General features: G+C 35.7%; 1 protein-coding gene across 2 annotated transcripts; it reads left to right on the top strand.

The window, feature by feature from the left end:
* The first annotated feature begins 4,269 nt into the window (after positions 1-4,269).
* Positions 4,270-16,547, top strand: LOC115210186 (GA-binding protein subunit beta-1-like). 2 transcript variants are annotated; one of them, XM_036502403.1, is made up of 2 exons: positions 4,270-4,412; positions 15,489-16,547. In XM_036502403.1, the coding sequence occupies exon 2, from the start codon at positions 15,522-15,524 to the stop codon at positions 16,086-16,088; it is 567 nt and encodes a 188-aa protein (XP_036358296.1). In that variant the 5' UTR covers positions 4,270-4,412; positions 15,489-15,521; the 3' UTR covers positions 16,089-16,547. The 2 variants fall into 2 exon arrangements, with proteins under 2 accessions (XP_036358296.1, XP_029634501.1); XM_029778641.2 differs by having other exon boundaries at positions 4,286-4,417.
* Positions 16,548-18,776: the final 2,229 nt, after the last annotated feature.

Here is an 18,776-nt window from a genome sequence, read left to right as displayed (position 1 = left end):
ATTAACGTGCAAGTGGCTGAGCACTCCATAGACACCTGCACCCTTAACGTAGTTCTCAGGGAGATTCAGCGTGACAGAGAGTGTGACAAAGCTGGAAGAAAGAGTGAGATAAAGTTGTGGTGAAAGAGTACAGCAGGGTTCGCCACCACTTTCTGCCGGAGCCTCAGGAAACTTTAGGTGTTTTCGCTTAATAAACACTCACAACGTTTGGTCTAGAAATCGAAACCGCGATCCCACGACCGCGCCTCCGCTGCCTTAACCACTGGGCCATTGTGCCTCCGCATAAAACATAATAATGATATGGTTCTATAAATATAAATACAAGAATTAATCACTTTTATTTTCTTACATTTATTTATGGATTACAAAGAAGTAAATACATATCAAAGAAGTAAATACAAAGTTGTACTTTTATTTGTCAAAAACACTTGTTCGAAGTGAGTAGCACAGTTAAAAAAAAAGAAACAGAAAAATGAAATTCGAAAGCATTAGCTCTTTGGAGCATTCTGAAGGTGAAATTGTGTCTCCGCCAAAAATGTTAAGCCCTGTGAAGGAGCAAGGAAAAGTTGTGGCTCCTATCAAGGAGGATATGTCTGGAGAAAAAATTATATCTTCCCCCACAAAAAAGATCTATAAAAGAAAGTGTCTACTGTGAAGGAGAATGTAAAAACATGGGGAAAAAATTGTCTTGTTAAGGGGGATGAAAAAAGGCAATTGGGTCTCCTGTGAATATGGAACCCCAAAAAGTTGTGTTTCCCTCTAAGGAGACTGGGAAAACGAATTTTGCGGCGGCTGCAGGAGTAGCCAGAAAAGATTTAATAATAGATACTAAGGAACTGGAAAAATTCAAAGGTATGTTAAAGCGGGAGGGCAGAAACTAACAATATTCCCTCTCAGCGAAATAATTGAAAAAGCCCCAAAATGCACAGTCATTTATAAAGGCTGTTGTATTAAAATCGAAAAGATTGGATACAGCGAGTGGGGGGCGGGAGGCAGTGGAAATTTGTTTGCATCCTGTGTGAAAAGACTTGATGTTCCTCATAAGGGGAAAGAGCTTCGCTACGGTCGAGGTGAGATTCTGGTCCGAAGAAAAAGCCTAGCAGCACTCCTACACCAATAACAACAACAACATCCTGGTAGAGGCAAAGTGTGACGATACCTTAGGAGACGCCCTGGGTCACGATGATGGTCAACTAGCTGGCCTGTTCCGACGTACATTCCAGACAGGGTCCTTGGATAATTTCCAAAAGTCCCTGGGTAGGCAGTGTTACAGAGGAGCCTTACCTGTTCGTGATAACTCTCAATACATTGTGCAAAATGTGAGTAGGAGGGAGAAACTTCCTGCATGCTATTGTACAATGTCCGAAAATCTCGGAATTGTGAGTTTATGTCAAACAGCTGCTGTACCGTATGGGAAGAGTATAGCTGTCGTTCGAATCAATCAGTAAGATTACGTTGCCGTCTTCCTTTAACAAGGAAGAAAAGGTTTGCTTTCTCGTTGCAAATGTTATGGCGAAAGAAGCAGTATGGAAGTCTCGAATGAAAGGAGTTGTGACAGGCATCTTCTTCTCCAGCCAATGTTTAGTAACCTTCTTTATTTTACATCTCAAAAGGAAAATACGGCTGGAGATTAGATGTCTGTCGTCTGCGTTATATAGCAAAAGATGGAAGAAAGTGGTACAAATGCTGGGTATAAATGACCAGACGTAGGTGTAAACAATGAAGAAAAATTAAAAGGTCTCAGTGGTGGAACGGGGCTTGCAGGGTCGGAACCAAACCCGTCCCCCACTTCATTGTATTGTCTTTACTTAAATCATACGCTATATTTTCAGAAATTATTAATTTGTCTATTTCTTTGAAAAATTCATCCGTTTTTATCGACCCGTGTTTTGTATTGTCCCCTCTGTGCAATAAAGAATCATATTTTCTTACATTTATGGATCACACACTGAAGAGGAAATGAATTATGGGAATTTTATCTACACACAGCCATTACTGATTGTTACCACGGATTTTTACCATGGATTTATTTTTAGCTCAAATTTATACCAACACAAATTTATAGCAATAACTTTTTAAACAACACCTTTTTCATCCGATTTTAAATACCGTTTCCATCATTCGATTTATTACACTAATATTTTGCTTTTTTCTTCCAATAAATAAGGAACGATTTCATTCCCAGGCAAAGCCGGGTGTCTCTACTAGTAAGGACCAATTACTGCAACAGCCTGGGTTTCAAGGGCCCACAGCTTTTTAATATTCTCCCAAAGAGTCTGAAGAACTTGCACAAAGTAGATGTAGGGGGTTTTAAATCAAAGCTGGATCTCTTCCTGTCGAACCCAGATGAACCTACCTCACGGCAAGAGGTACAAATGAGGGTAGCTATATCAAACTCCATGCTTCACCAAGTGCCACATATTAGAGGAGGCTCTTAGTAATAACAGTGTAGCAAAACGGCGGTGCATCAGCATAGCCACAGCTCTGAGCTGAAACTAGAGAAAAAAAAGTAAATAAGTAAAGTTAATTGCCACATCCAAGTGGCTGTTGCAAATTACTACTATTACTACAGACAGAAATCCACCAGCTGGTTATAGTTGCAGCGCTAACAGAGGGAGTGAAATCCTACCATCCTCTAATAGACAACAGCATCGTGAGACTGACTCACTTTCGAGCTGGTTAGCGTATCCTCAGTCGCGAGCACCTGGCAGCCGGAGCAATAGCCAGGGTCTGCTCCAGCCAGCAATATACTGTAAACAAAGCGACCGTCGATCCCTGATTTACGACAAGCAAATGAGTTGTAAAATCTCAAACAGAGATCAGAGTAGTAACCATAATAACAAGTAAAGTCAGTCACCACATCAAAGTGATTGTTCTGTGTTACTACTAGTTTAACCTCAAGTAGATCCTCTGCCAGCTGGTTTTCGGTTAAACTAGTAGTAACATGGAAAAGCCACTTTCATGTGGCGATTAACTTTACTTGTTAGTATAGTTGGCCTGTCTGCATGTTGTACCTCCAGGGGGCAATTTGCCCGCACTAATGGAGATACAACACCACGCACACAGCTCGAGATGGTTGCTGAGAGTCACGCACTTCACCTGTTTTGTGAAACTTGTAAATAAACCAGTTGTAAATTGCACTTGTACTTAAAGACTTCTTTCTTCGTCTGCCGGAGCCAAAACTACACGAAGAACAAGATATAATAGGAGAAGGCGATATTCTCCCGATATCGTAAACCTTGCCTTCCATTATAGGATTTTACAACCACCGATTTTGCTTATAAGTAAATACATTTTCCCAATATATTTTTTATTACCCACAAGGGGCTAAACATAGAGGGGACAAACATGGACAGACAAACGGATTAAGTCGATTACATCGACCCCAGTGCAAAACTGGTACTTTATGTATCGACCCCGAAAGGATGAAAGGTAAAGTCGACCTCGGCGGAATTTGAACTCAGAACGTAACAATAGACGAAATGCTTATTTCTTTACTACCCACAAGGGGCTAAACACAGAGAGAAGAAACAAGGACAGACAAACGGATTAAGTCGATTATATCGACCCCAATGCGTAACTAGTACTTATTTAATCGACCCCGAAAGGATGAAATGCAAAGTCGACCTCGGCTGAATTTGAACTCAGGACGTAACGGCAGACGAAATACCTATTTCTATTTCTTTATTACCCACAAGGGGCTAAACACAGAGAAGACAAACAAGGACAGACAAACTGATTAAGTCGATTATATCGACTCCAATGCATAACTGGTACTTAATTTATCGACCCCGAAAGGATGAAAGGCAAAATCGACCTCGGCGGAATTTGAACTCAGAACGTAACGGCAGACGAAATACCACTGAGCATTTCGCCCGGCGTGCTAACGTTTCTGCCAGCTCGCAACATTTTCCCAATATAATAGGTTAGCTTAAGGTGGCGAACCGGCAGAAGTATTAACATGCTGGGCAAAGCGTTAAGTTAACCTATACGTAGCCGTGTTTCAAAATTTCAAATCAGTATTTCCCATGTTTAAGACATTCTGAGTTTAAATTACGCCGAGATGGACTTTGCCTTTCATAATTTCGAGGCCGATGAAATGATTATCAGTCAATCTCTAGGGTTCGCGTTATTGACTCGCCCACTCTTGTAAATGTTTTGGCCTTGTACGTAATGTAGAAGGGAATAAATAGGCTGGTGAATAATCGTTATCAATTATCACCCAATTATTCTCTTATCGGAACATTCGATAAGAGAGAGGGAACCTTATCTCGATAAAGTTGATGAAAGGACTGGCTGGAAGGTCGAGAATAAACAGCGTTTATAAGCAGCAGTGGATTAATCAGTTTCCTTCAAGTTTGAGAGAGAGAGAGGCATACAAAGTAGCTCTTCATTTCATTTAACTGAAATTGTTAAGGTATGTTATTCAAAACATTTGACACATGTTTATAAAATGATGAAACGTTTCTAATACAAACATGAGAATATATATATGTGTATATATATATATATATATAATATATATATATATATCTATATATATATATATATATATATATGTATGTATGTATGTACGTATGTATGTATGTATAATATATATATATATATATATATATATCTATATATATATATATATATGTATGTATGTATGTACGTATGTATGTATGTATATATATATTATATATATATCTATATATATATTATATATATATAGTTATTAAAAAAATAAATAGGGATAGCTTTTCTGATAATTCATTCTCTTTAATAATTAGTTGTTTATAAATTACTAGCATTATCGCCCGGCGTTGCTCGGGTTTGTAAGGGAAATAACTATATAAGCATTTTTAGAGAGTTATAGCCAAAAAATAGCAAAAAAATGCATTAAAAATGGGGAAAAAATGATGGTAAATTTCTTTTTAAATCGTTGACTCATCGTAGACATTTTTAGAGAGTTACTTCCCTTATATAATAGCGAAAAATGCATTATAATGGAAAAAGATGATGGTAAATTTTTTTTTAAATCGTAGACTCATCGTAGACGCGCGCTAATACCCAGAAGGGCTCGATATGAATCACGACTATAAGATACCCGCTTTGGTTAAACTGCACCGCAAAATGTGGGAGTAGTTAGGAATCTAAATCGTAGGAGACAGACACACAACTTCTCTTTTATATATAAAGATTAGCGCACTCGGAAAAATTATCAGAAAAGCCATTTCCATTCATTTTTTTTTTCAAATAAATAATAATATATCAAAGACTTTCTACTTATTATTCTACTCCACTATACACACATACACATATATATATATTTATGTATGTATATATGAATGTATATACACACACGTACATATATTCATGAATGAATATATACATGTATATATATCTATATGTAAAAATATGCACACATATGTGAATGTGTATATACATTATATATACATATATACGTATAAATATATGTCTATATTTATATCACAATCAAGGAACGGCCATAATAGGCCATTCACCCACTAGAAATAACAGCCAAAAAGCTTCAACCGCAAAATAACATTAATTCCGTAAACCAGGAGAAAAATTAAAAAACATTTACCCTGATACATGCATACATATAAATATATTTATACATACATACATATAATTATATCTTTGTATATACTTATATACATATATACATACATACATACATACATATATATATATATATACATATATATAATATACATAATATATATATATATACATATATATATATATATTATATATAAGTTTACATTAAGGACAATCTCTTAATAAGGGATCTTAACAAGAAATTATCAGGTAGCTAGCGTGAAAACCTCATAAAAGAAAAGAATCCGAAATAATTTTTTTCTTCTGAACAATATTATATATCTATAATTTTAGAGAGGCATTATTACACATAAATGCCTCACACTAGGAGGGACAGAGTCATTACTACCAAAATTATACTAATCATACCCAAATGCAGTTTTTCAAAGCAAGACATTTAAAAATGACTTATGTTCTGTATCACCGTGATTTCACATACAAATTGCGTCTAATGATCGTAGCAAACTGATTCTGAATATATCATAATAAACTAACCTTACGTAGCGAAGACGAACAGACAACTGCTCACTCCGGCCAAGCACATGGAATGTTTATAAATCATATATCCGGTAAATGGCGGGCTTTTTACGAACTGCATGTCGGGTAATGAAAAGTATTTCGGAATAGTTAACAATTAAGGACAATCTCTTATAAGGGATCTTAACAAGAAATTATCAGGTAGCTAGCGTGAAAACCTCATAAAAGAAAAGAATCCGAAAATAATTTTTTTCTTCTGAACAAATTAATTATATATATATTGTATAGAGGGCATTATTACACATAAATGCCTCACACTAGGAGGGACAGAGTCATTACTACCAAAATTATACTAATCATACCCAAATGCAGTTTTTCAAAGCAAGACATTTAAAAATGAATTATGTTCTGTATCACCGTGATTTCACATACAACTTGCGTCTAATGATCGTCAGCAGAACTGATTCTGAATATATCATAAATAAACTAACCTTACGTAGCGAAGACGAACAGACAACTGCTCACTCCGGCCAAGCACATGGAATGTTTATAAATCATATATCCGGTAAATGGCGGGCTTTTTACGAACTGCATGTCGGGTAATGAAAAGTATTTCGGAATAAGTTTAACAATTAAGGACAATCTCTTAATAAGGGATCTTAACAAGAAATTATCAGGTAGCTGCCCCCTCGTTATCGAGTATGGCCATTGCACGAAGCTTAATCAATGTTGTTCTCGTGCAATGCCTGCACAAGAAGATATTTTTTAAAGTGAGGAAAGGCTGTGCACTGAGTCAATCCCACTCACTAAGCAACAGCAGCCATAATCCGAAAAGAAGAACAAATCAACATCATCGGTAACCGCTTAGCTGCAGGTCTTATGTCGGAGTTATCCCACTTACCTGAGTTACCTTCTCCTAGAAGGATGCCCTAACAAAGGCTAGGAGTCCTTCACTCCTAATGGTTTAACCGCGCGATCCGGTATTCAGTCCGATTATTTCTATGTCCCCGCCTTTCTATGATACAGCCTTAAGACATTTATTGGATGGCCGTTGACTCTCAAGAGTTCCTCCACCCTTTGACGGGTTTTGATTTTCATCCCGCAGGGTGTCCAATAAACACCCTCCTCACCAAGCAAGCTTGGTGGGGTTGCCGGTTTAGTCGCCGATGACCCGACTATGCGACAGGTTGTACTGGGTTACATGTTACCAGTAGCACTCGAAAGTGACCTGACATATACAATTATACATGCATACATACATACATACATACATACATACATACATACATACATACATACATACATACATATATATATATATATATATATATATATATATATATAAAGACAAAATAGAATGAAAATCTACAGAAGACTTGTATTATAGGCTTAAAGAATATATTAAATCGTCATGTTAGAAAAATGTTACAGAATTTTGTGTATAGTAACATTGTTTTGGGAGAAATAACCAGTTTCGTATTCTCTTTTCAAATTTCACAAATTTCTTTACCGATATTGTGTCATCTCTTCGCTGGTTTTTTCATTCTATTTTGTTTTTATACATCCAACCACGTGCTTTTAGAAGCCAACTCTCTCACTCATATATATATATATATAATTCCTCTATTTACATAATATCGAGGTCTCTTCTTTCTTTGTTGTTTTACCGTTTTTATCAATATACATATGTATGTATATGTATGTATGTATATATATATATATATAATATATAATATATATATATATATATATTATATATATATATATATATATATATATAGTGGTTGTATACCGTCAACGTAACGTGACAGTCCCGTATGGGAATTACACCACCGCTGTTTAGCCCTAGGAAGCATCGAACGCTTCCTGTCGGCTTTGACACATTTTTTCCCTGTGTCCTTATGTTTGTGAAGAGGAGGTAAGCACCCCCACCAGCCAAGATTCACACCTCAGGACATGCATGTTTCTGGGTCTTAACCCGTCATCAGCCCAGGATAGGGAGATCTGCTGATTGAGGAGCCTGTCCAGCCTTCACAAACATATATATTTACAGAGAAATGTAAATATATATGTTTGTGAAGGCTGGACAGGCTCCTCAACCATGCGGGACTGTCACGTTAAGTTGACGGTATACAACCACTCTATCGTTCTACCACCGCTCATGTCTCTTTCAGACATCTAGAAATTTAATATTTCTGATTACGGTGATCAGTGAATAGATTTCACTGTAAATATATATGTTTGTGAAGGCTGGACAGGCTCCTCAATCAGCAGATCTCCCTATCCTGGGCTGATGACAGGTTAAGACCCAGAAACATGCACGTCCTCAGGTGTGAATCTTGGCTGGTGGGGTGCTTACCTCCCCTTCACAAACATAAGGACACAGGGAAAAAATGTGTCAAAGCCAACAGGAAGCGTTCGATGCTTCCTAGGGCTAAACAGTGCTGGTGTAATTCCCATACGGGACTGTCACGTTATGTTGACAGTATACAACCACTCTGTCGCTTCACCACCTCTCATGTCTCTTTGAGACATTTAGAATTTAATATTTCTGATATATATATATATATATATATATATATATATATATATATATATATATATATATATATATATATATATATGCACGCACACACACACTCACATATACATGTGCATATATTTGCATGCATTTATATGCAGTATTGAAATTCAAGCCATCATAAGATGGGCGTATAAGTATATTCTTTAAAGAGTAATTCATGTTATAAGTTTATTATAATATATTATATTTTGTTAGAAATCACGACGTGGGTTTGCACCAGAAATTCATATTACATATATAACAGGCATGTTAACAAAATGCCAGCTCTTAACATTAAAACGAAAACTAAGACACATCAAAATAGATTTATTGCATATGGATTACTCTGTAAAGCATACACCTAATCTGCCGAATAATCTTGTGTATTAAAATGGCTCAAACTTAGTTACACTGTATATTGAATTTTTATCTCTCCTTCTACGGAGTAATTTTTGTTGATCCTACCAATAACGGAACTGTAAAGAAGTAAATGATATGCAGTAGAACTTCGGTTTACGAATAAACTCTAATCCCGAATAAATCGTATTTTATCTCCTGTCTTTCTCCTATTCATTTAATACAGTAGTACCTCGGTTTACGAACGCCTCTGATCACGAATAAATCGTGCTTTATATATATATCTCTATCTATCTATCTATCTATCTATCTATCTATCTATCTATCTATCTATCTATCTATCTATCTATCTATCTATCTATCTATCTATCTATCTATCTATCTTCTGTCTGTCTGTCTGTGTCCCACTGAGTAGCATCTTTGGTGGGAGGTGGTGGGGTCTTCTACTATAGCTTTGGTCCGACCAAAGCCATGTGAATGGATTTGGTAGACGGAAACTGAAAGAAGATTTTCGTATGTGTGTATGCACTTGTGAATGATTGAATGCGAGTATGTGTCAATGACATTGTAAGTATGTATACATCTAACTCCTTATTTATTTTCACTTTAATATTACGCTCAACACTAAGGCGGCGACCTAGCAGGATCGTTAGCACGCTAGGCGAAATGCTTAGCGTTATTTCGTCCGTCGCTACGTTCTAAGTTCAAATTCCACCGAGGTCGAATTTGCCTTTTATACTTTCGGGTTCGATAAATTAAGTACTAGTTGCGTACTATGGTTGATCTGATTGATTGACCCCGTCCCCCTAAATTTCAGGCCTTGTGCCTAGAGTAGAAAAGAATCGTTAACACGCTGGACGAAACTCTTAGCGTTATTTCGTCCGTCGCTACGTTCTGAGTTCAAATTCCGCCGAGGTCGACTTTTCCTTTCACCCTCTCGAGGTCGATAAATTAAGTACTAGTTACGTACTGTGGTTGATCTGATTGACAGATTCCACCGAGGTTGACTTTGCGTTTCATCCTTTCATCTTTCACTGTCGATAAAACAAGTACCAGTTGAACACCTTCCCCAAGCTGCCCTTGTAGCAAAAATTTAAAACATTACATTCAACTCTATCAACTAAACAGAGAATTAACAGAAATTCGATGTGTTTGAGCAGTAATCTTGAGCAAATTTAATCTAATGATTAAAAAAAAAAAAAACGACAAAACATCCGATCACTTCCCGTTCGTGGTCAAATATACTATCTAAACAGATAAAGATTTAGATAAGACGAGAAACCTTTGAAATGGAAGGCAACAGCTGATAGTGTCCTTGCTCTATCTGTGTTTGTTATATTATTATTATTATTATTATTATTATTATTATTATTATTACTATTATTATTATTATCATTATTACTTTTTTTTCTTCTTCTTTCAAATTTGCTATCATTTCTTGCCGAGTGTCTTCCCGACTCCTAGGGCAAAGAAACTCATAGTATACATTGGTAGGCCATTAAACCAAACTCAGTAGTTCGTTCATTTTAAAAATTTTTTTTTTTAAAGTTAAATTAAAATACATGAGCAGCAACAGTTCTCACATCGACAATGCTCTTCTCAATACGTGTGATGTACCAGTTAAGACAATCTTTTGCACTTTTTGCAGGATGGTAAGCCAGGGATCATTCTCATATAATTTTCGGTTCCCTTCTTGATCATTCCTAGTGCTCCTACGATCACTGGTATTGTAACCGCCTTGAGATGCACCTTTTCTCAATTTCAATGAGTAGGTCTTTATATTTTCTGAGCTTGTCAAACTCTTTCGCTGAGATATTATGATCACAGGGATGCTCATGTCGATCAATAAGCAAACTTTATTGTTTTGGTCTTTCACACCAATATCTGGTTTATTGGCCTTGATGGTTCGGTCTGTATGTACTGGCAGTCCACAGAATGGTTACATTTTCTCCTTCATTTACAGCCTCAGGGTGGTGATTATACCACTTGTCGGCAGTTTTGATATTGTAATGCCGACTTATTAGCCAGTGTAGATATTGGCCAACTCTGTCATGTCTTAATTTATACTCCACTGGTGCTAAGACTTTACAAATCCAGAGATTAGGTGGTCCACTGTTTCAATCATGTCGTTGCAGAATCGGCATTTTGGGTCTGCTCCATTTTTCATCACATTGGCCTGGTAGTTCCGAGTTAATAGGCTTTGATCTTGAGCAGCCAGGATGAAACCTTCGCTCTCTGCTTTTAGCCCTGAGCTCCGTAGCCACTGATGGGTTTACTTCTGGTCAACATCAGCTTGTTTGCTGCGGGCCACATATTTGTCGTGCAGAGGTTTCTCCTCCCACCTATCAGCCAATTGCTCGTGCGCTTTTTTCCTTGCCATTATTTTCACCTTCTTTGCAACAATAGTTGCCGTACTTCCCTCGGGTTGTTCAGTTGGGTATCCTGCACGAGATCAAAGCAAATTTTTTGCTTTCCTTTATGATTGAATGAAGCTTCTTTCGTCTCTCGTGATTTTCCACGAGCTTAGCATCCAGTCATTCGATATTTCGAGATATTTGGCCAGTCCAATTGTGGTTGTTTTGTAAGCTAGTTCAAATTGGATCAGGCCTCGACCTCCTTGGGCTCTGGGAAGGTAAAGGCGATTTACGTCTGCCTTTGGGTGGTGCATCCTATTACAACTCAGCAGCTTGCGTATTTTCCTATCTATATTCTTTACTTCACTCATATTCCAGTTCAACACATTGTAGCTATAAGTAACAAGTGGATCTGCTAAGGAATTTATAGCTAACACCTTGTTACGTGCATTTAGTTCTATTATTATCATTATTATTATTATTATTATTATTATTATTATTATTATTATTATTATTATTTGTATGAGTTATCGTTGAAGTATTGAAACTAAAGGGAACAAGATAACTATGTTGATGATTGTTGTTATGGTGCTGAAGTATTACTAATAATGCTGCCTTGTAATTCGATCTAGTTCTATGCATGCATGCATGTAACGTAAAATACTTTTTCTATTCCTCAGCTTTATACTAATACATCTGTTTGTTTTGTACACCACCTGTCTTCGTCTTTTGTTTTTTTCGTAAGCTCTCCCTATATATAGAGATAGATAGATACATACATACATACATACATACACACACCACACACACACACTCACACACACAAACATATACATACATATATAGAATTTGTTTTGGGATTTGAATATATATATATATATGTCTGTGTGTGTGTGTGTGTGCGTGTGCGTGCGTGTGTACATGTGAGACTTAATGGTCATAACACTTTTTTTAAAAATTATTGTTGTAATTTTGACTTATTTAGCTGTTTCCGGTAGTCATTATTGGTTCGTTGTTAATATCTTTACTCAATCTGTCATTGATCGGTTCGAGAAAAATTGAATGACCGAGAAAATTTATCCAGAAAATTGGTCGGAGTTATTTCTGGTTATTACCAAGCAGAACACTGAAAAAAGGGTACAGCCATGGGAAGGGGCCGAAGAGTGATAAAGGGGAAAGAAGAAGAAAAGTGATGACTTGGAAAAAGAAGGACTAAAAGGAAATGAAACAAGGAATGGAAGAGAGGAAGGAGGAGGAAGAATAGAGGAGGGGTTTATTCGTAATTTCTAATGCTTTAATTTTTAATTGATTTTAATTTTAATCCTCAATTTTTAAAGTTTAATCTTTTTTTAATTCTACAAACTTAATTTAGTTTAAAATTATATTTGGCCTTCATTTTATTTTATTTCATTTGCTTTTTAAAATAACAATTTTATTATATTTGATATTTTATTTTTATTTTATTTGCTTTTTATTTTTATTTGGTTTTTAGAATACTATATTTCATTTTTATTTTTTTAATCTCACATTTCTCTCCCTGTCTCTATTCACTATCCAATCTTACCAAAACTTTCTCTACCTTCCCATCATGATTATAATTACTGTTGATAGATCATTGCCTTTTCTAATACAGTTCCCTTAATATGTGGGACATGTACGAATGACCAAATATTAATGATTTAAGTTGACCATCTGAATAAGGGGCCTATATTGAATTTCAATACAATACCCGGATAGTGTCTGACCTGAAGTCTATGCAAATGTCTTTGTGCGTGATGATCCAGTTACCAACGCTGATGTTTCTATAACTATCGCTTCCTCAACTTCGACCATCCGCTGCCCCTTTTTCTATCGAATGCTTCCCCTTCCTCTATTTTATCTATTCTTTCCTCTCTTCCTTTCTTTCCTTCTTTTACTATTAGTCCGGTGGGATGGGGGAGACAGACAGACGCAAAGACACACGCGCAGATATATATATACACACACACACACATACACACACACACACACACACACACATATATATATATATACTTACATATATATATACTTACATATATATATACTTACATACATATATACATACATACATATATACATATATGTATGTATACAAGCACGTAGAAATGCATGCCCCCAGTGGTGCGTTTACACCCAGATTACATCTATATGAAGAATGTTTTCTCTCGAGTTTGTGCAGCCTATTTTTCATGTCTGAATGTACAAGAAAAATTCTAAATATTACTATGTACAGGAGAGTATTGTAGTTCGCTTGAAGCATTGTGTATTGTTTGTAAAGAATAAAATATTTTGAATGGTACAACAATGCAATATAATACAAACAATGGACTATAATAGCTGTTGTAATTTAATCTTCGATAGTCTGATATATTTCGTAATAAAATTCCTTCTTCACTGTATTATAGTGTATTGTTGTATCATTCAAAATATTTTATATATTACTACGTATGTATGCATGTATGTATGTATGTATGTATGTATGTATGTATGTATGTATGTATGTATGTATGGATGGATGGATGGATGTATGTATGTATGTATTTATGTATGTATGTATGTATGTATGCATGTAATGTATGTAATGTATGTATGTAATGTATGTATGTAATGTATGTATGTAATGTATGTATGTAATGTATGTATGTAATGTATGTATGTAATGTATGTATGTAATGTATGTATGTAATGTATGCACTGTATGTATGTAATGTATGTATGTAATGTATGTATGTAATGTATGCACTGTATGTATGTAATGTATGTATGTAATGTATGTATGTAATGTATGTATGTAATGTATGTATGTAATGTATGAATGTATGTATGTATGTAATGTATGTAATATATGTATGTAATGTATGTATGTAATGTATGCATGTAATGTATGTATGTAATTTATGTAACGTATGTATAATGAAATATATTTCAGGCTGCAGAGAGCAACTGTTTCCTTCTGGTCTCTTCAGTCTCGTATCTGGTCCCAGTGTGGCATCACAAAGCAAACAACAATTGCTGTGTATGGTGCATGTGTACTGACATTGCTCTTTTACTCATGTGAGACATGGATCTTTTACACACGTCATGTAAGGATCCCTGAACGCTTTCATCAGAGATGTCTCAGACACATTCTGAATTTTGGCTGGATCTTAAAATTTCCAGACACACAAGTCCTGAGGACAGCTGATATCCTGAGTATTGAGGCGATGGTGCACGAGCATCGGTTACGTTGCACTGGACACCTTATTTGAATGAAGGATAGCAGGATCCCTAAGCAGATAATATATGGGGATCTTGTGACTGGAAAGAAACTCTGCAGAAACGAAGGTTGCGATTTAAGGGCTGTGTCAAGTCCTCATTAAAGGCCTGTGATATGCAGGAGACTGACTGGGAGAGAAATGCCTGTCATCGCCATAGATGGAGGAAGCAGGTTAAGGAGGGGTTCGACACTTTTGAGAGAGCATGTATTCAGCATGAAGAACTTAAGCGTGTTGCTCGAAAGCGCACTGCTGGTGTAGTGAATGGGGAAAGCTTGGTTTGCAATGTTTGCAGCCATGTATGCTGGTCAAGAGCAGGGTTCATTAGCCACCAACGGAGCCGCAAATGCAAAATATAAGTTAGTCCTAAAGTGCACAATGTTCCTGAAGGTCAGCAATGGTCTTTCTTGGTCACCAATTGGGTATGGTAGACGGCCATCATGTAGGTATGTATATATCCATGTGTGTGTATGTATGCATGCGTCCGTTATTCATTTACATATACACAGTGGGGGTGGGGGAATAAATATTCGTACATGTCAAAATTCTTTATTTATTTCATTTCTAATGAACATAAATGGGATATACCAATATTATATTTGCAAACAGATGCATAAACTAAGAATATTCAAAAGAAACTAATAAATTATAGTAACTAAGTTAGAAATTAGTTTCTTTTGCATATTCTTAGTTTTATGCATGTGTATGCAAATATAGTATTGGTATATCCCATTTATGTTGATTAGAAATGAGATAAATAAAGAATTTTGACATGGACGAATATTTATTCCCCCACCCCACTATAAGCCTTTCTTGTCGCATTATTCACAAACGAATTTTTTTGTTTTATTTCAGGTTTTACCATAATCTATCTACTTAGAAAACTGCATGCCTTATTACATGGAATCTGATAGTTCAGACCCCTCATCACCATTTCCAGATGATTGCAGAATAGACAGAATCGCTATAAATTTGCTCCAGCAGCTGCATTCGAAAGAAAAGAACCTTTTAAGAAATGTTAATAACATCGTTAAACATCAACCTCTCACGGCCAAAAATATTTTCACGCATAATATTCATGGTTGGACCTTTGCACATGCCTGCGTTTTACGAGGCAATAAAGAACTAGTACAAAAGGTCTTAGATTCTGGAGTAAGTATCAACAGTCAATTAGGTGAATCGACTGACGGAATCCCAGGTAACTGCACATTGTTGCATATAGCAGCGTACAGAGGTGATCCACAAATCGTTGAATTTCTCTTGTCTCGTAAAGCTGACATATCTGCCGAAGATAGCTTCAAGGATAAACCGATCGCTTACGCTCGACATCACAAGCATCACAAAGTGGTTGCGTATCTCGAGAAAGCTTCCCAGAAACACAACTATGAAGACAATGTTCAGAAACGGTTCAAGTTTTTTTCAAATCTTTCAAACAGACTCACCCGTGTTCGTTGAGAATATTATGTAATAGTCAGACATTCACACAGCCGTACACACTCACATGGATACTCATATACTAACAGAAACATACACGCATATACAAATGTGCTTGGACATAAGGACATACTTACATACACTTTCCGTATAAATGCTGTTCTACACCAAACTATGTATACATCTACATAGGCTTGAACTGCAGCACGTATCAAAATGTACGTAAATAAATGCAACATCCAATGGCTGTTTAGTACAGCCACCCAGCTATGTCCACAACATTACAAAAGTATAAGCGCAGTCGTGGCTGTATTGTTAAGACGCTCCCTTTACAACCACATGGTCTCAAGTTCATCCCCATTGCGCCGTAACTTGGGTGAGTGTCTGCTAATATAGATCTGGGTTGAGCTATGTCATGTGAATGAATTTGGCCGACGGAAACTGCATGGAAGCCCATCGTATATATATATATATATATATATATATATATATATATATATATATATATATGTATATATATATATATAATATATATATATATATATATAATATATATGGGAAAAAATCAAGATAGAAAATGCTAAAATAATTTTATAAAAACATTTCAGTACCGTTTTCAGTCATTGAGACTTTTTCAACTGTAAGTATGGAAAACAATTAAATTTTGGAAAAATTAAAAGAGATGTTTTTCTAAAGAAATATTTGTATAGTGTACAAATACAAGGGGCATTTTCCTTATTTGTGCCTGTCTCTGTCTCTCTTGTTAACTCTTGTGGGTTTCGAGGTCGTTGTGAATTCTTGGTAGGAAAGAAGAAGAAGAAGAAGAAGAAGAAGAAGAAATATATAATATATATATATATATATATTTGTAAAAAATGAAGTTCGAAAATGCTGCTGTATTATACAATTTTTAATTTTTATATATACATTATAACATGTTTCAGTTCCTGAAATGAACCTTATCAAAAAAAGTTATATATAAAAAGAGACAGCTCATGCCGTCAAACACAAGAAATTCATTTATAATACACAACGGAGTCAGACATCTTAGAGTTCATGTATAGTTGATATATAGTTCATGTATAGTTGATATATAGTTTGAAGTATATGTTCAAAGTGTTCGATGCAGTGGCCTACGGTGGCGATACGTATTCAATACAAAAAACAGATCAAAGTGGTGGAAAGCGGTCAATACAGAAGATTGATGTTTCCGAAAGAGCGAGGAATTCATTTTTACCTTAAGCAATTGTGATGACCCATGGTGGAAGTTCGCTGGGTGGTTCTAGTGATTTTTTTGTGAAATGCTTGGTTTTATAATGCCTGTTAGGTGGTCAATCTAGCGTAGCGTGACGTCATCAATGTTTTGACCAATCGTTTCGTTAGGTGGCTTTAATCAAGTGAAACGGGACGTCATCATTATTTTGACCAATCGCTGCATTATAACTCCCTCTTGTTTGTTTCCTGTCTTGACCAGTCGCTTCGTTAGTCAAGCATAGCGGGATGTCATCCAGATTCTGCCCAATCACGACTTATAGCTACATTAGATCTGCCCCCTGTCTGTACTTGTTAGGTGACTATTCAAGCAGAAAAGGACGCATCAATATCTGACTAATGACTGTCCCCTGTTTGTATCCTGTCCATTCTAGCAGAGCTAGACGTCATCACTTGTTGACCAATCAGAATCGGGTCTGACCCTTAGTGTATCGTATGTATCAGGGTCAGATTTGCACGAAAGAATTTTTTCCCCTTTTTTACTAAGGCATATTTCCGTCAGAGTGAGTGTCTGTTTGAAGTAGCGGCCGTGGTGAAATTTGGTTCTCCTTTTCGGAGGATTATCTTTTGTTTTAGTATTCCTGGCCAGGGTGTTTAAACTGGTCTAAATTTTTTATGAAATATAGTTCTTTATTTTGGCGTTGTGTGAAGGTTGCGTTGTCACTGAATTTATAGAGCGGGTTAGTTGTAAATTTCGGATTTACATTTCCAGCACATCTATCTATGTGTCCGCTGACCGGTATTTTGCGGTAATCAGGGTTTCTAATTTATATATATATATATATATATATATATATATATATATATATATATTATATATATATATATATATATATATAATATATATATATATATTATATATATATATATATATAATATATATATAATATATATATATATATATATATATAATATAATATATATATATATATATAATATATATATATATATATATAATATATATATATATATATCAGGGACGTACCGCCGGGCAGGCAAGGTGAGGAAGTGCCTACTCTGAATAAAATAGATCGATCGTAACAGTTTCCTTTTATGGTAAAATATGCACATAATTCAATAAAACTATGAAGGTTACTCTGACTTCTATGCATAAAATGCAAAATATTCTTTTTCTTTTTTGTAGATTAAGTAGGCATAATTCGCCCCTGCCTTTCAATTTCATTATTAAAGCTTCGCATAGGACTGCTGTAGTACTCATACTACGTTCATTCCTACAACAACGTTTTCTTTACAAGCTATAAAGGCAGAAGTAAATCTGCCTCCAACTCAGTCGCGCATCTGTGTTTCGCTTATTTTATTTATTTATTTTTTTTATGTGTTTTACTACATAAATGTCACCAACTGCCTACCCTGAGTAATTACTGACGCCACGTGCCCAATATATATATTCTCATATTCTCCTCCGCCATAAGCTGT

Source organism: Octopus sinensis, linkage group LG4 (genome assembly GCF_006345805.1).
Source record: "Octopus sinensis linkage group LG4, ASM634580v1, whole genome shotgun sequence".
Classification (NCBI taxonomy): domain Eukaryota; kingdom Metazoa; phylum Mollusca; class Cephalopoda; order Octopoda; family Octopodidae; genus Octopus; species Octopus sinensis.
Note: the sequence above shows the minus strand (reverse complement) of the source record. Positions and strands in the feature narration are given on the sequence as shown.

Coding starts and splice junctions, on each gene's coding strand:
- LOC115210186 (XM_036502403.1), top strand. CDS start 15,522: ATGCCTTATTACATGGAATCTGATAGTTCAGACCCCTCATCACCATTT.